Raw genomic sequence first — 17,976 nt, 5'->3', positions numbered from 1 at the left:
GGTGAAAAAGGGATAGAGAATCATGGGTAGAGGAAAGAAATGAAGGAAAAAGAAAGATGAAGAAAGAGTGAAGAGGAAAGAAGAACGAAAAATCTTGGAAGAAGGAAAAAGAAGAGAAAGATGGAGTAATCTTTTAGGTCTTTCAGATTCTTCACCCCTTTTAACTATACAGGGACGATGGTTACAGTCTAGAATAATTTACTACATAAATATGTACGGTATATTGTTACTCAAACAAAGTTGGTGAAGTGTCGTAGCTTTATTGTGCCAGAGGGTTAAGCTTTCACAGTTGTTGACTTTATGATAATTATAGGTTCTTTATTGCAGCCTGCAATCGCACGATATACGGTGAAGTCAACATTAAATATCCACTGAGGATCACGGAGCCATTCCAACGCTATCTACCTTTCGTCTGTCGAATTAATTTCATTGCCGGAGGAAGAGATTACGGAGATATCATTGAATTAACCTTTCTGTCCTTCCAGATCGGATCTCTGGAATTAGATAGGTGAGTGACTCCCCCTTTATGAATAACACTCTTCTCGTTCATTATTCAATAACATTAATTTTCCACTGCTTGAGATAATTACAAAAATGCCCATTATAACTGATAATTTTCACTTTTTAGCTCGATAATGATAAATTATACTTCTATAATTGATATCAAGCTGTTATGTTAAACATTGTTGAAATTACAGCATGGTTTTGTACAGTTTTAAGAGCTAATAATACAATTATCACACTTAAATCCATCGATAACGAGCTAAAATCGAAGAAATCTTTGTTCTAGAACAAAAATTTCTATAAAAAAAGTACAATTTTGGGCTCTAAAGTTGACTTTAAAGTTGCCCAAAACGTCCTGAAAAATACGATTGAAACGTAATTTTTGCTCAGTTTCATACACTGATGGCGAAATAATTAGAATAGAGCGTTTATAATTACGTAACAATTGTATTGTTACGTAATTATGTTTGTTTACAACAGTATTATTACGTAACAATCGGTAAAGGTGTCGAAAGACAGTTACATAATTTCTGACAGACAAATTATGGTGTAACTGACCCTGACAGAGGCAATTATTATATATTTTACCTCTATTTGAGATAATTATGTAATAATTGACCTCTGGATTATCGAGTAGATGTTATTGTTACGTAATAGTAACGATTTTCGCGTCATAACGACATACAAGTAGAACATCATTATATGGTCATTTTCTTGAGAGTTTTTGCTTTAAAAATGAAAAAAAAATTGATGATGAAAGGGAATAAAAATTCGAAAATTAAATTCAATTATATTTCAAGTTATAATTTGACGAATTTTTTACCAATTTTAAAGAGGTTTTTAGGTAAAAATTTGATGCATATAAGAGGAGAAAGTGTGACAGTTATTTAGTTTTAAGTCAAATTTATAGAATTTAAAATGATTTTTGATTGGCACCAGGCACGAAATCGAATCTAACGTAACGATTTTTGATTGTAAAGTGACAATAATCTGCATCGTAACTTAGTAACAAGTGACGTTTATAAAATAAAAGTAAAATAAAAATCACGTTTTAATGTCTATAAGCATTAACAAAATAAAATAAATATCTCAGTAATTTAATCACCATACGAGAAAATCCTTCTAATGAAATTAAATAAAATATATTTATTTAAGTAATTCGTGATTTAAAATTTAATTTCGAATTAATTAATTTTATTTTAAATTATTCCAGAGATGAAATTTTTCAAAAATTCTCTGAAAACAATCAAGTGAGAGGAATAATCTTTAAAAAAAGCGAATAAGAGATAGAAAAAGAGCAGTTTCTTTGCTCTTAATCCACTTTTGTCAAGAATTCTGAAGGATAAAAAGAGCATCCTCCTCTTCCTCCTCCTCTTCCACCTCTCCAGCATCCAAACTGAATTTGGCAACAGATCACGTATAAAGAAAAATTGGTTTATATATATAAATAAAAAATAAACAAAATTACGTACAATATATAATATAAGGACTCATTTTTAAGCGAAAAATAAAAAGAAATTAATGTTTAGAAAAGTTTATCTCTTCCTTCCTTCTTCCTTCTCCTCCTCTTCTTCCCATTGTATAGGAGGGTAAGTGGATGCTTCGTAACGTAATGGAATTAAATACGCCATTTTTAATTGTTGTCAGACCCAAAGAAAAGCGTTTGAGAGAGTCGCTAATGGTTAGTGGTTCGCTCAATCGATATATTGTGAAAAGAAAAGTCTTTAGTCTTCTATACAGAATCCCTGGAGTGAATCTGCTAATTGTGAATACATTCGTTCTCTTACAGAACTTTCTTTTCTAGAATATGTATCATTCCTTTCCTCTTGTGTTATTAAACGCCTAATGAATATGCATTCAGTATATTTTGTTTATCGTCAGAAAGTTTTCCTCCTTCGTGTTTACAATCCTATATACACCCAAATAATTAAAATGAGAGAATTGCGGCATCTTTATAAACTTCTTCCTCCTCTTCTCCACGTTAATATAATTTATTTTAAATAGAACTTTTGCAAATGTTTTAATACATAGCTCTAGGTTATTTTGTACAAAGAACGTGCAGAATTCGTTAATTTATACAGATACAAATTGTGCTTTTATAAAGGCAAAGTATTAGTATTTAAAATAATTTTTATGAAATTAGAGAGGAAAGTGAGTCTTTTTCATCTTTTAAACGATCAAAATTACTTATTTTCTGGAGAATAGGAGGAAAAAAATGTTGTAAAAAATATAAAAAAGCAATTTTTCATGCCTGTTTATATAGTAGAAACTGTGGAAAAGTTACATTTCTGGTACTGTTATAAGGGGCGTTTCCTAACCAGCAACACAGAGGCATCATCCAAAAAATTGCATCAAGGCCCTTTCCGGATTAGGAATCCTGAAGCTTAAGTTCCATTAGTTCATAGTAAATCCACCACTATACAGAAAGGATGATTTCTCATAGTTATGATTCGTTAATGACTAATAATTATGGACTATTATAAGAAAAGGAATGTATTTCAACTCAATTTTGACTGATTTTACTAAGAACAGTTTAAATAGAAGATTCAGTAGAGCCCTTTATTTCAAGCTTCAACATAGAGAAACTTCAAAGTAATTTTATGAGTTTTGGAAAAAAAATGCGGCCCTAAATCTGTGGGCCTGCTCGGGCCCTAACTTGCCTCACTCACAGCTCGTTAGTGTATCAAATTTCTTCATTTCATGAAGTGATGTAAGAGGTTCCTTTACTCATAATTTAACAAATTAGAATAGGTTCGTGCCTGATCAATGGGCTGGCCATAGAAAGCCTCTTGGCATGCTTTCAACAATACTTTTTTAATATATCGAACATTGAATATAATTTCTAACGTTTTAAAGAAGACAAAATTTACTATTTAACCATACAAGATACCAAAATTTGAATATATAAGTTCAAAAAGACGTGTTTAATTCGTTAATTTTACGAGTACGATACAAATTAAGACTAATTATCAACTGTTTCAAAATTGAAACATTAAAGAAGAGGCAGAGAGAAAGAGAAAGAGAGAGAGAGCGAGAGAAAGAGAGGAGTGTCAGTATATAGGGAAGTCACGTGGGCACCAGAGCTCAGCCATTACGGTTCGTTACCCTAATTAATTTAATAAATACGAAGACATATATAACGTTAATGGAAAGTTGTCCCCGTCCTGAGAGACTAAAACGAATCAAAATCACACCGAGTACAAACAAAAACTTAGATAAAAAACAAATATCTGGAAGCACCAACTTATAAAAATACAAAAAAGTAACAATTTGCCTAATTTTTATCCTCATAAATTGTTTAAAAATATTTAAAATACTTCAAAAATTAATTATAGATACACAATTTTAAAATTATAAATTAAATTTTCGATTTTTTAGCCATTTAATTGGTTAGCATTTTTCACTCGTTTCGTCACACTTTAGTAGCTTATAAATGCAGTTATAAACTTCTAAAGTATGAATAAAGGTTATTTATCATTGAAATTGATAAATATACAGGCTTAAATTTTGTTATTTAATTAATTTGTTAATTACTTAGTTTTTAAAAAGTTAAGCACGAGTAACGCTATTTAATTTACATTTCAGGAACCATACAGCCGTCTGCGAGAAAGGATTTATGAAAATTATGGAATCGCCAAGGAGCACCATACGAGGTCTTCACGTACAAGATTACACTAAAATCCTGACTTCGTCGGATAGATATTTTCAACGAGGGACTGGAAAACCCGTAGTTGGACAGCTTTGTGGAGAAATGGCTGGTGTTGGCGCAACATATTACTCAGAGGGCAACAACGTCACCTTGCTCGTGGTGGTTCCTAGCAGAGCTGCAATGCATTTCGATTCTTTCAGCCTTTATCTGACTTATCGCTTCCTTTCAAGATTGCCGAGTCGTGTGCCGGATGGTTCCTTGAAGCATTCACCACATTTAGGGATCAGGGTACCAGGAAGTTTCTGTGATCGCGAGTTCATCAATTGCCACAGGAGGAAGTGTGTTCTACGCTCGCCAAATTTCCCTGGTTTCTATCCAAGAAACATTACTTGCAGGTATGGAATCAGGCAAGAGTTCGTACCTGACGGTTGTCAGGCTCAGATCATCTTGGTGCAACCCAACGAATATAAAATATCAATATACGTGGGTAGTTCCAATACAGGAAGTTTGCCACGCACTTCCTTGACTTCTAATTGCTTTGGTGACTTGGTGGATGTGTACGATGGTTCAAGCAGTGAGCCTTTACTAGAATTTTGTGGTGCTGGTTCATTACCCGAAGTGATCACCAGTGGCCCCGAAGCCGCTGTGATGCTGAAAAGTGCTCCTTATCAAGTGCTTTACGATTCGAGGTTGGAGTTGCAGATTAAAGTTCGCTTTGTGAATTCTTCAGAATTTCGTGTTAGGAGCGGGAAATGCTCCTTCCGCATTGACGGTTACAAACAGAGAAGAGGGGTCTTGTATACACCCCACCATACTGTGCCCAATAACATTACCTGCACTTACACACTCACCGGAAGGAGTAAGAGGGACAGGATATGGTTATATTTTCTAAACTATTACGTCAGAGACGACAGACGACTTGACGAAGACTCGAAAAGTGAAACGTGTCTTAATGGGCGCCTCGATATTTACGGATTTTCGGGAAATTCCACTTTAACTTTCTGCGAAAAATCCCATCCGAAAATGTGCGCGAGGGCTGCGGATTATTCAGGTCACGTCCCTCTTCGTCCTTGCTCTTATCCGGAAGAGAGTTACTTATCTACCAGTTCAGTGGTTACTATTAAGCATCACGTGACAGGGAGGCAGGAATTGTCCGCAGTGGCATCGACTTTTACAGCCAGGTACGAGTTTATAGAAGGGGATATGAGCACGGGATGCGACCGCCATTTTTCCAGCTCCGGAGAACACGCGGGTAATTTGTCTTCTCCAAGGAATCTCTTCTTGTACGGTCGGGGAGGAAGGACGAATCTCACTTGCACGTATACATTTTCGGCTACTAGAAACCAGAGGGTGAGAATTGAGATCAATTCTCTCAGATTACCTTCCGAAATCTGTTCTCATTATTATGACAAGGCCTTTCAGAGACATAAATGTAACGTAATGGGTTCTGGACAGCATTCGGAGATTAAAGTCACCGAAAGAAGGACCATCCCTTCATGGACGGTGGGTTGTCTATGTGACGTCACACACGGGTTAAACGAAGTTGCCATTTTAGAGTCTTCCGGTCCCGAAGTAACAATGACGTTTATCATCGTGGGAATGTCGTCTTTTGAAGATTTTAACAATTATTGGTTTGAAGCTAATTATACATTCTTCATTCCTACAGCGTGCGAAGGGGTTAGGAAGAAACAAGAAACTAGCCAAGGCCGATTAGACTTTACAGTATCACCTAATCAAGAAATTAGAGGATATCCCATAAGATGCCATTGGATACTAGAGGCATCACCCAGACGATATCTATACCTTAAAGTCAGGGGATATGACGGCTCGGAAAAATGCCCGGGTGAAAATAGGTTACTAGTATACGCAGGGCCCACTAATCAACCAGTTGCATCGGTTTGTAGCCGTGGAGAAACTGAGCTGAATATCTTCTCTAGTTCGTGGTATAATGACACCTATGGTCACCACAGAATCGATTATACAGATAGAGTAGTCTTGGAAGCGGTAGCACACGTGCCAGGTTATTTCAGACTTCGGTGGATCGAAGTCACGAAACTCTATTTGAGAACTCAATCTGGTCAAACCATGAGAAATGTAGATTGTTTACATGCATGTCCAGAATTAAGTGCGTGCATCGCACCAGAGCTGTGGTGCGATGGTCACGAACACTGTCCATCGGGACACGATGAATCATCAGAACACTGCCGACGATTCCCAATCCTCTACGTGGCTGCTGGTGGTGCTTTGGCACTCTTAGCTTGTTTAGCTATGGTGGCATTTGGTATTAGAAGATGCAGGAAGAACAGGAAGACCAATAAGATCAGGAGACCTCTAAGGAAGGACGTTTACGAAATGGAAAGCCCTATCGGTGCGACAATTTCGGTTTACTGAAGGATTTCTTTTGGTAAAGTGCTGCAGTGCTGATAATTATTACAAGACGTGACGAATTTTAAACAACCCTTAAGTGCCAAAATATATAGAAAATAATTATAGTTTTGTCAGTTTAGCCATTTATGGTCAGGTCGAAAAATTTTATCGAAGATCGTACGATGCGGATTTTAAACGGGGGTTCGAGTCTCATAATGTACGAGGCATCAAACAGAAAATTTGGTGTACCTAACGCGTACTTAAGACAGGAAAATAGTGAAATACTCTAGTTAAATTTCAAGTTAATAATATAGAAATAATTAAAAAATTTTACTTAGTAATTCATTAAAATCGCGCGTAAGAAACAAATATTCAAGTAAATTTATTCCTCTTCAAACATCAAGAAGAACGTGAAAAGCCGTAAGGAAATTTCAATTTTTCATTACATTAACCATCCAACGAACTTATTAAAAAGAAATAAAATATATATTAAAGTAATTAAATGCAATCCTCCTGAAGTCAGCAAAGCGGATCACCTCCTCTCTGGAGGATTAAAATCAAAACCGATAAACAAACTAGAAACGAGCAGAATGAACAGTTTTAAAACTCGAAAACAGTAATTTAAGTAATATTTTAATAAGTTAAAACTACCCGGAAAGTCATTATTGCTTACCTTAGAGGATTGTGCTGCTCAATTAAAACATACCAAAAGCAATTCGTTAAGGCAAGCAGTCTCTAAGGATATGTAACTTATGTATAAACATGTAACCCAAATCGACATTCGAAAAGTGGGTTGTAGCTCAATAATTTGGTGATATCTGGTACAACGTCGACGTCTTCGTGTCTTTTATCTTTCACTTCTACCATTGCTTATTCCAAGAGGGAGTTGTTATTTATCACTAGTTGTTTAACAGGGGGGAAAAGGCTTGTATTTTCTGTCTTTATTGCTTATGTATTATACTCTAGACGTTCGTAATTTGGTCGAAATTGCATCAGAGAAAATTACTAATATCTTCTACCCCACTTAACTCGAGTATAAGTGGTGCAGATGACTAGCTTCAAGGGAGGTTGTAAAGAGCTTGAATTGCGACTTCATATTTACCTTATTCCATTTCAGGGACCATTTCATTTATTTAATGAAATATTTTCTAGCGTTTTAACGTTATACAATCGTTAAATTTTAAGATGTATATACATATAAATAAATATATATATATATCCTGACGGTTTTTTAGTTGGGGGGATTTTTTTCTGTTTGCTTATTTATGGGCGCTGCAGCACTTGTTCAGGTCTGATTTAAATTCAGTTGTATTTTTTCTTTTTTTTTTTAAAAAAATATTACTTTTGTTTTCCCCTTGACGTTCAAGTGCCTACCTTTACAAGAATATTGGATGTTGTTTGGTGTCAAGTAAAATTTGATCCCACCTGACTATATACAGTTTTTCTTGTGTCGTCTTTTTGAATAACTCTTGATGGCAGACCGAAGATTCTATTCTTTTTTCGCCTACATGGGATGATATTTTCGTGTTTTATTATTAACAAAACGTATAAAAATCTCGTTTTTTATTATTTATCGAAGAATAATAAAGGTATATTTTTAATTAAAACATAATATAAACATTAATCTTAACGAATGTCAAAGGGATAAAAAAAGGTATTGTTCTGAGATGAATGATATAAAAATTACTTTTTTTTATTATAATTTAATTATTGAAAATTTAATTTTGAAGAGAAATAATGTGTAAAATTGATCAAAATAGAATTTTTAAGATGACTAAAAATAAAATATTGCCAGTAAACGCCAGCATGAAAAGCTCATTGTATATTATAAATGGAGATTTCGCGGATTTTATTAGTTCTACGAACTTTAGTCATCAAGAGCATATCAGTCAGAAAGACGAATCTCGTTCATTGTATACGATTATTAAAATTTATGTATGAATGTTTTACTATTAAAAAAAATAGAGTTTTAAGACTCTTTCAATTGTCGACACAAGTTCGTGTTTAAAATTATAATAATAAAAAGTTTATATAATTTTATAGATGAGTTCTTTCTTTCAAAACCGAAAAAATCCCATAAAAACTCAATTAAATTCTTATATTTTAATACAAACAAGGTACATGACTTTTCCAGCAGTGAAAAATTTGGAAGAGAATCAGAAAAGACTAATTTTTGGGGTAGGGATGAATTTATAAAGAATTATAAATAAAAAAACGTTAAAAACCCATACGTGTAAAATTTCCATTAAGTCGCACCCCACTGTTGAGTGGGGTCAGACTTAATAATCCCCTTTTACTCCCTTTCTTCTTGACTTATAAACTCCAAAATGTAATAGTCAATGTCTCATATACAGAAGTATCGCTATTAAATACCAAAATTTTTGGTCTGGGGTTTTGGGTATGAAGTAAAATACAAGCACTCATACATGCAGAATTTTAATCTTTTCTTTATATTTTTTAAAATAAAAAATGAAAAATCTATGAGAGTCAAAATTTGACCGATTAGGTAGCCAAGAAAGTAAAAAATTTATTCTAATTTAAAGAAAAAATGCTGTTTTCTAGATATTTTATGAGACTTATCACACTCGAATACAGCATAAAACACATAGTTTAAACTAGTAAATACAGTAGAAAATTACCTGAAAAATATATTTTTAATCGATATTATATGATATAGTGTATGGAGTGAACTATAAATAAACGCAGTAATTATAAAAAAATCATATAACTTATAAGTTATCATGCATATGAATCATATAACGTATATGATTTTTAGTGAATAGATGTCCTCTAGATATGAGTAAGCTTTTAGTAAATTCTGTTATATATATAACTAAAATATTTATAAAATATCCAAGGGGACTTTCTACAACACGTATTAAAGGAATATAATTAAAAATTAACTATGATTTTATAAATAAATAATATATTTAATTATCACTCTTACAGAATTTCTTAGGGATAATTACACGGAGACTTGGAAAAATTTATTATTATTATACTGGTATAATATAAATAAAGCTTTAAAAAGTACTTTATAAAAATGGGAATTAAATTTTTATCCAATAATTTATTTAAAAAGATTTTATAAATAAAGAATCAGCTGAAAAATTCCAAAGAAAAATGAATCTTAAAATACGAATTTCTACATCAAAATTAGTTCAAAAATAATAATTTTTAACATATTTTAATATATTATAAGCTACTTGATACGATAGAAATGAATTTTAAAGGTGTTTTACACGAATTACATTAAAATAAATGAAGATATAAAGGCTCCATATTTATTTAGCATCATTAATAATAAACGATGCCATAAAAAATGAAAGGAAACTTCTAAGTTATGTATGTTAATATATAAAATTTTGATTATTTTTTATATGCATCACGTTTTACATATTTAATACCGATCTCAAATAGGTTTTTGATATCATACGCATGATTCGATATCAACAAAGGGAGAGAAATCTGATAAAATGAAAGAGAAGACATGCAGTTGTATGGATCAGTAATAGAGTGAGAGAAAGTCAATACAAAAGTTATTTTGGACCAACACTTTGCTGATATGGCTTGGCCAAACGATAAACTTGCAGATAAACAAGCTACTGAACCGGATTAACCGTATCGACGATGCGAAAAAGAGGAGAAAATAGTAATATATCACCCTTCTCCTCCTTATTATACACTCGATAAATATAACAAATTATTAGCTTAAGCTTTCTGTTTATTTTCATGTTTTTGTCAAATTTCAGACCATTATATATCGTATGTCTGCCTGTCTTTCGTTAATCTCGAGAACGGAGTTAGAGAGTTAACCAGCATGACTCGCTTGTTATAAGGAGAAGTATGCTGTACAGGGGTGAGACACTATTAAAATCGAGACCATATATGGAAAGCTTAGGAGCGAGACCCCAATTATGCCTGGTCCGAATATTTTTAAATTAAAAATATAATTAAAAATTGCAGCCCATCGTTATGACGATCTCACAATAAATAATTGCTGGTGTTATTTTATGAATTAGTGAAGTTAAGACTTTTTTCTAGTAGCATACAATGCAATTGTGGTGTCTACTAACAGAAAAAAAGAAACAGGAAGGATGTCTGTAACGCTATAAAATTTATATATCATTCGGATTTATAGCAATGCGTAGCTATAAATCGTGAATTCTTTTTTCTATAAAAGATTTCGTCTTATTGCAGCTTCAATTTTAAAATTATAAGAAAGCATTACACCAGAAGGAAATGCATTTCTAGAAATTCGCATGTTTAATGAAGCTTTCCACTAATGCATTATTTTCCCAACAATGCCCTGAAAAGCTGTTACATTCGTACGAGGTTGCTTCAGTTTTCGGCCATTTTCTACAAAAATAACGATTAAAATCAAATTAAATTCGATCCAAGAAGGACCGTCCCGACGTTCTAATCACTATTTTAAAATTATAAAACCCGTGTAATATATAATAAATTCGGGGATTAATTTTGACATATTCCATGGGCATACGTGAGATTCTTATTGGCATTTACTTCATTAATAGTATATTGATGCAATCGATGATACGACTTTCTTTCGAAAGGGGGAAGATAGGGAAGGGGAGGAAACATATCTGGGATGTTCAGACAAGAACTATCGATTGCATAAATAGTAGCTGTAATGATGGAGTGTGGCGTGTTTAAGGTTTACTACATTGTCTTTGAGAAAGAACAACGAAAGTCACTTAGTAAAGTCAGCGTTTAAATGGCTAGACAAACAAAAAGAAAGCAAAAATGGAAATTTGCCTGATATAAATATATACAGAGGTTGTTAAATTTTATATATTTTTATTGACCCCTGCTAAGTGTTCGAGTTTAACAATATTCCAAAAGTTTAGAACATGTGAATTCGTTGGAAAAAATGGCGCCTCATCCAGTGAATAAAAAAGGGCAATTGCCTCGGCCCTCACTAACGGGGACCCCAAACCAATCTTTCATAAAAAATTCCTTCTCAAAATAATGTCTGAAGTCAAAACTGCACACCGGACTCCCCTAATTCAAATTTTCCTGGGCCACGTTAAGCTATAACTGGTTGGGAAGTTGAATGTAAATTGGGTCTTACTTTTTAAGGGGACCCAAGCAATTTAAATGTTTTCTGGGCCCCTTGCAACTAGAAAAAAACAGGAAGCAGGAAGAAAGAAAGGGAAGAAGCATTTAACTTTTCCAGAGAAAAAAATCATAATCAAGATATTTTAATGCTATTAAAATCTTAATTTTGAATTAGTTTTAATTTAACATAAAATTGCAGTTTGCCAGACGGATTTTCTGATTAGTCAATTTGAATTTTAATAATTCCACTTTAGTTTGAATAAATTTTAGTTTAATTTTGCGAATATTTCATTAATTTTCAACGAAATATAGCCATAAATTTGCCTCTCTCTCTCTCTCTTTTTTTTAAATAATCAAATCTTCGTTTCAAAAGTATCGATTAAAAACATCAAAAACAGCTGCTCCTTCTCTAAATATCGATTATTTTATATAAAAAATGATAAAAACCAATTGTTACTATTATTATTTTCAAATAAAACTAAATTTTATAAAATTCTAAACGTTATAAACCTGACATCGATGGGAAGAACGTCGTATAATGCGCACCCCTGCTTTAAATTACGAGTTAAATATAAAATTAAATTAGTAGCTATATTTAATGTCGTTTTTCTACCGTAAACCTTTAGAGATGTAAACGAGTATTTAGTTAAATATTAAACTAGAACAAACTGTAGCTTAATTAAATATAGATATTAGATAAACGTAAACTAAACTAGATATAGATTGACTAAATATAGAACTACGACACTCTATAGATTAGTTAAATATAGATTAAATATAGACTAGTCTGTATATAGACTAGAATAATAAATATGAAAATAAATTAGAATAGATATAGGGCCTTAGAGTCTTACATTTTTCCGTGTGACATTATTTGGTGGAGACTTGTAACATGAAACAGACTCTTTCCCTCCACTAAATAATTATTTATGTTAAAATATCAGGCCTCAAGCTGTGTCTTGTTTGGTTTATGTGTACTATATAACACGAGGGTTCAAGCTAGTTTGTTTAGCTTATGTAGGTTACACTAGAGATTCCTAAAACACTAAAACAAGGCCCTAATCTGCAACTTGTTTGGCTTAACTGCAAATCCAGGTCTGGGAGAAGAGTCTATTATACCTCATAACTTGAACCCACAACAAGTTTAAGACCATCCCTTCAAACTAATTAGATAGAGTTTACATAATTTTAAAATAAAATTAATAAAAATATAAAATTATAACATGTTTAGAGTAAAAATTATTACGATTTTACAACATTTCTTAAAAGTACAAACAAATCAGAAGGAAGTTAATATAAGTAAAGTGAACATTGCTTGAGGGAAAAGAAGAAGAAGAAGAAGAAAAAGAGCAACTTGCATTTAATTTCAATTCGAATTTTCTCAAGGAAATAATAATAACAATAAAAAATATTCGACACATATTTTCGATTTGGAAGAAATAAGATAAAAGATTAAGAAACTAATCAAAGAAAATAATTTGTAGCCTCATAAATCCAAGCAAAGAAGGGCAATAATCAAACGTGGTTTGCAGTAACTTCGATAGAAAACATTTCTTTAGAAATATCCATTTGTATTGAAGAATGGATAATGTTTAAGAAAAAGAAGGAAAGGAGGAAGAGGAAGGAGAGGAAAAAATAAAATAAAAAAGAAAAAGAAAAAGAAACCATGTTCCAGCTTAAAGATATACGAGGCTATGAATGTCTGATGTGAGTTTGGTTTGAAAATTTTACATTTTGTATTCACGTGGAAGTCAAAAACGCTTTGGGGTTTTCTTTATATTAAAGAGAAAATATTGCCATATATTTCTATACAAAAATATTCGATATAAGGCCAAATATGGGTTTAAAATTGCGCGTGTTTTCTCTTGAGGTTATCCATTATCCAATATAGAAACACATACTCGTAGAGGGAATTGCGTTATTAAATGAAAGGAGTTTAATAATTTATGTTTTAAATATTATTTACATTAAAATGTTTTGAATATTTTATGCAATTAAAAAAATATAACATTCCAAAAACGAGTTGCGTGACTTTCCCGGTAAAAAGGTTAAAATCGTGTATGGCGCCATCTGTTATGAGATTTTATTAGCAATATTTTTATATTATAAAATGGCGTAAATTTGAGGGTAGAGATGAGTTTTATAAACAAATTATAAATGCTGATAACATGTAAAATCTTTATTAAATTCGACCCCATTCGAGATGTGACATGTGATCCTGTCTATCTCCCACCCTCTCGACCTTTAATCACCAAAATTTAACAGCAGCTATGCTTCTAATACACAAACCACCCAGCAAAATTTCGAAAATTTTCGACCAAAGGCACAGGAATTATTAAGCTCAAAAGAGGGAAACCCCCCATAAACACCCCTATATACAAGGGAAAAAAAACCCAAACTTTTTGCATTTTTTGACGTTTCAAGGTCACCTGAGTCCAAACATGTAAAATTCTTGTGGGGGGCTATGTTTTGACGACTATACTTTCCCTAGCCAGGATCAAACACGTGGATATTTTTTAAAACAATTTATAGTTTATTTTGTTAATTACAGATGGCACTGAAGTATTTTTTAATGATTAAAAGTTATTAACATTTATTTTACGGTTTACACAAGAAATTTATTGTTTATTTAAAAAATTTTAACGCTTGTTTAACAGTAATTTTCCTTTCTTAGAACTTTTTATATAAATTAAATATTTAACTAAGTAAAGGTTTAAATGTACAAACAAATTATAAGGCTGTTTCACCTCGTTATAACGCGCATATCGAGAGACAAACAGAAACGATATAACGAGGAAGCTTTATTGTATTTAATATAGTTTTTACTAGTTTTAAGTTACAGTATTCCTCGTTATATCGCTTCGGTTTGTAGCATGATACGCGCGTTATAACGAGGGACTACCGCATTTTATTAAGTTTCGCCAAATCGCCAAATTTTTGCCCTACCTCGTCATATGTGACGTAATTTAATCAGTATTATTTATAAAAATAGAATAGAGGATGATCAAGAAGTTTGATTAAAGATAATCAAGTTAAAATTTCATAATATATTACATTAAAAAGCGGTACTTAGATATGTAAATGAAGGTTTGCTTTTAAAGTAGAGAGAGAGAGAGAGGAGGGAGACATTTGATAAAGTTGAAAGTAAGGTAAATGAGATTTGTAAGTTCCTTATTAGGAGTCAGAAGACGTGATGGGTATCCTGACCGAATTATCTTGTGTTAAGAGGATCGAATATCGTACAGGAAATAGAAGGCTATCAAAGAAATTGGTTAAAACATTTACATAAAATGGGGTGATTAAAAGGGGTACATCAAGAGATCTTTTCCTCTCGTGTACAGTACATAGAAGTCGTGATGTCACAGAAAATTAGCTCCATTTTGAAACGGTGATTGATAACTTCTACTTATTTTGCTTCTATTAAATTATACCCTATTACAGGGAAGAGTACTTAACGATTTTTCTTGAATATCTTTCGAGTGTGTTTAAGAGTCTTCTATCCATTGTAATTCAGGGTTTAATCCATAATAAATTAAGTTTTATTCCGGGGAATTTCGTTATATAAAATTTAAATTTAAATTTCTTGTTAATTCGGATGCTATTTTCCCTCTGTTACGTGTATCAGGCAGTCAAAAAATCACTTCCACTCGAGATTTTTTCGTTTTTTGGACTGAAACGTCCAGAAATGCAGAACAATTTGGGTTTTTTTTTACTGTATATAGGGACGTTTGTGTGGGGGGTACCCAATTTTGTTTACCCATTTCGAAGCTTAATAACTCCTGTTCCTTTTGTCGAAAATTTCTGAAAATTTTCAGGGAAGTTTATCTATTAAGGGCATTAACGCTAGTAAATTTTGATGGTTAAAAGTCAACCAGGTGGTAAGATAGACCGGGTCGTGTGTCATATCTCGAGTAAGGACGGATTGAATAAACATTTTATTCGTTATTAGTATTTATTATTTGTTTATAAAACGCATCTCTATCCTCAAATTTAAGATTTATGCCATTTTACAATATAAAAATATTTTTAATAAAATCCCATAACAGATGGAATCATACGATTTTAACTCTTTTGCCGGGTAAGTTACGCAACTCGTTGCAGGAAATTTTTTAAAGTTTTTACAAAGGAAATTGACGGAAAAGAAGGAGCAATGTTAGTGGATATTACTAAGAAAATCGTCTTCCTATTATGAAGTTTTCGATATTTATTTTTAATAAAAATAAGCAAGTAAATAATAGAGATAAAAATCAATATCTTCTTCTTCATATTTTAATAATATATTATAAAAAAGTCTGATACTTGTATGGAAAAATTGCAGCATTGAAGCATGATTTTTATGAGATTGAAGTGCTTCGAGATGATCAAATATTGATTTAAAATCCAATTTAGTTATTAGTTTCCACGTATATATATACATATAATGTTTACATAATATTTTGCATAACTGTCCGTAAAAAAAAAAATTTAATTTCCAATTGATAAAATTTGGAATTATTAAATTTAAACAGAGTTTATTTAAATTTAATTAAATTTTATGAACAATTCGCAGCATCACATAAGTGAGATATTGACTATAAATTACACAATTCTAAACTCAATATAAGAGAAAGTAATTTAGAATTTAATTTAAGAAGGGTGGAAAAAATTGGAGGGTGGGAGAATTAAATGTTATTTTAATAAATGAAATTTGTGTTTAAAAAAAAATTATGCATTTTTCTGCGGTTGGCATCACTTAACAGTTCATTTAATGGACAACAATTTTGAAGCCATCAGTCACGTTTTCTCGTTTGGTACAGTCGTTTCTACGTCATCAAGCACACTTGCACTTAATTGACGAAGGAGACCGCTTATAATGATGCTATTCTGATTGGAGAAACTTTGTATAATGTAATTATCTTAATAGGTAGCTGTATAAGTGACATTGAAAAACAATGAACAGATGGTACTCCATATGATCCACCACTTTAATGTCATATCAATGGGTGTTTTGATACTTTCGGAGGACAAACTAACCCACCAACATGTAATTTCGTGGCCTTTTTAATATATTTTTTCACATAAAATTACTCCACCATCATCATAACTAACCAAAATATTAAGGATAACGAGTTACAGATGTACAAAATTGATTCGGGAGGATGAGATTTTAAATGATTTATAAGCTGTCGTGATATAGATTTTTGCTGATTTTATATGGATGATTAATCTTTATTAAGTTATATATATACATACATACATATATATATACAGAAATTTTCTACTAAATTCAATTTTAATATTGAGTTTGATATGAAGTATGACTCATGATGATAAGGGATCGTTGGGTATCACGTGATAAAAGTTATGAGGGATAAATGGTTTGCATGCTTAATTTACAAATGAAGTTCTATTAAAATTTGGGAAAAGTAATCCATTTAAATTGCAATGCCATTAAGGAATTTAATTTTACATTAATTTAATGTGTTCTGGAATTTGAAGCCTTTAAGAGCTTCATCTTCCATCTTTTTTTCTTCTCCTCTTCTCCTTTATATTGATGTAATTTTCTTTAAAAAAAATGCTTAAAAAGTTAATTTTATTAACTTATTACTATTAAAATAATGTAAAATTGACTTAATATACTAAATTTATGCAGCTTTAATGTATAGAATCGATTTAATTTATATATTTTTTGAATTTTATATAATTTTTGCATAATTAACTTCAAATAATTAATTTAAAAAAAATTAAATATTTAAATAGTTTGTACGAATAAAAGCATTTTAAACTTAGAATTATTAAGAGATTGATTGACCTGCTAAAGAAGATTCGCACCTTCTATTGAAAATTTAATGCAAAATGAATTTAAATTTATAAAAAATTTGATTTATTTATAAGTAGAATTGTATAAAACTCTTAAATTTTTAAATTATTTTTAATGAAATTATACAGGGTGTCTCATAAGTCAGGTATCACAGGTTCAGTTAATAGGTTCGGTGTGACGTCTCGTTGCACACGGAAATTCACACGGGTGATCCAATCATCCCACGCACACTGCAAGGTGTCAGGGGTCACCTCGCGTGAATCACCCACCAGAATCACACAGAGGTTCCTGTGTGATTCTGGCCTTCAAATGAATGATACGAATTTCTGCTTATCAACGAAGGCCTTCGAATGGGTAAGTAACACGGTCTTATGTTCATAAACGAGGGCCTTCGAATATGTGACACGATCTTCTGCTTATAAACCAGGGCCGTGGGATGGTGAATTGACACGTTCATAAACGAGGGCCTTCGAGTGACTCCACAGATAAAAGTCCTGCGGCGTAAGTTCAGGACAACGTGGAGGCCATTCCACAGGCCCACAACGCCCAGAGAATTGTCCTGAAACAAAAAATTTCA

The 17,976-nt window shown here is 32.0% G+C and overlaps 1 protein-coding gene across 1 annotated transcript in view; it reads left to right on the top strand.

The window, feature by feature from the left end:
- LOC136975238 (uncharacterized) overlaps positions 1 to 8,508 on the top strand; it is a 72,209-nt gene extending 63,701 nt beyond the window's left edge. The window contains exons 3-4 of the mRNA XM_067270267.1: positions 328 to 508; positions 4,090 to 8,508. Coding sequence (XP_067126368.1) covers positions 328 to 508; positions 4,090 to 6,544 — 2,636 coding nt within the window. The 3' untranslated portion in view covers positions 6,545 to 8,508. The remainder of the gene's footprint in view (positions 1 to 327; positions 509 to 4,089) is intronic.
- Positions 8,509 to 17,976: the final 9,468 nt, after the last annotated feature.

The sequence above is a fragment of the Centruroides vittatus genome, unplaced genomic scaffold (assembly GCF_030686945.1).
Source record: "Centruroides vittatus isolate TY-2023 unplaced genomic scaffold, ASM3068694v2 contig_367, whole genome shotgun sequence".
NCBI lineage: Eukaryota > Metazoa > Arthropoda > Arachnida > Scorpiones > Buthidae > Centruroides > Centruroides vittatus.
The sequence above is the reverse complement of the archived record's forward strand: the minus strand, read 5'-3'. Positions and strand labels throughout refer to the sequence as shown.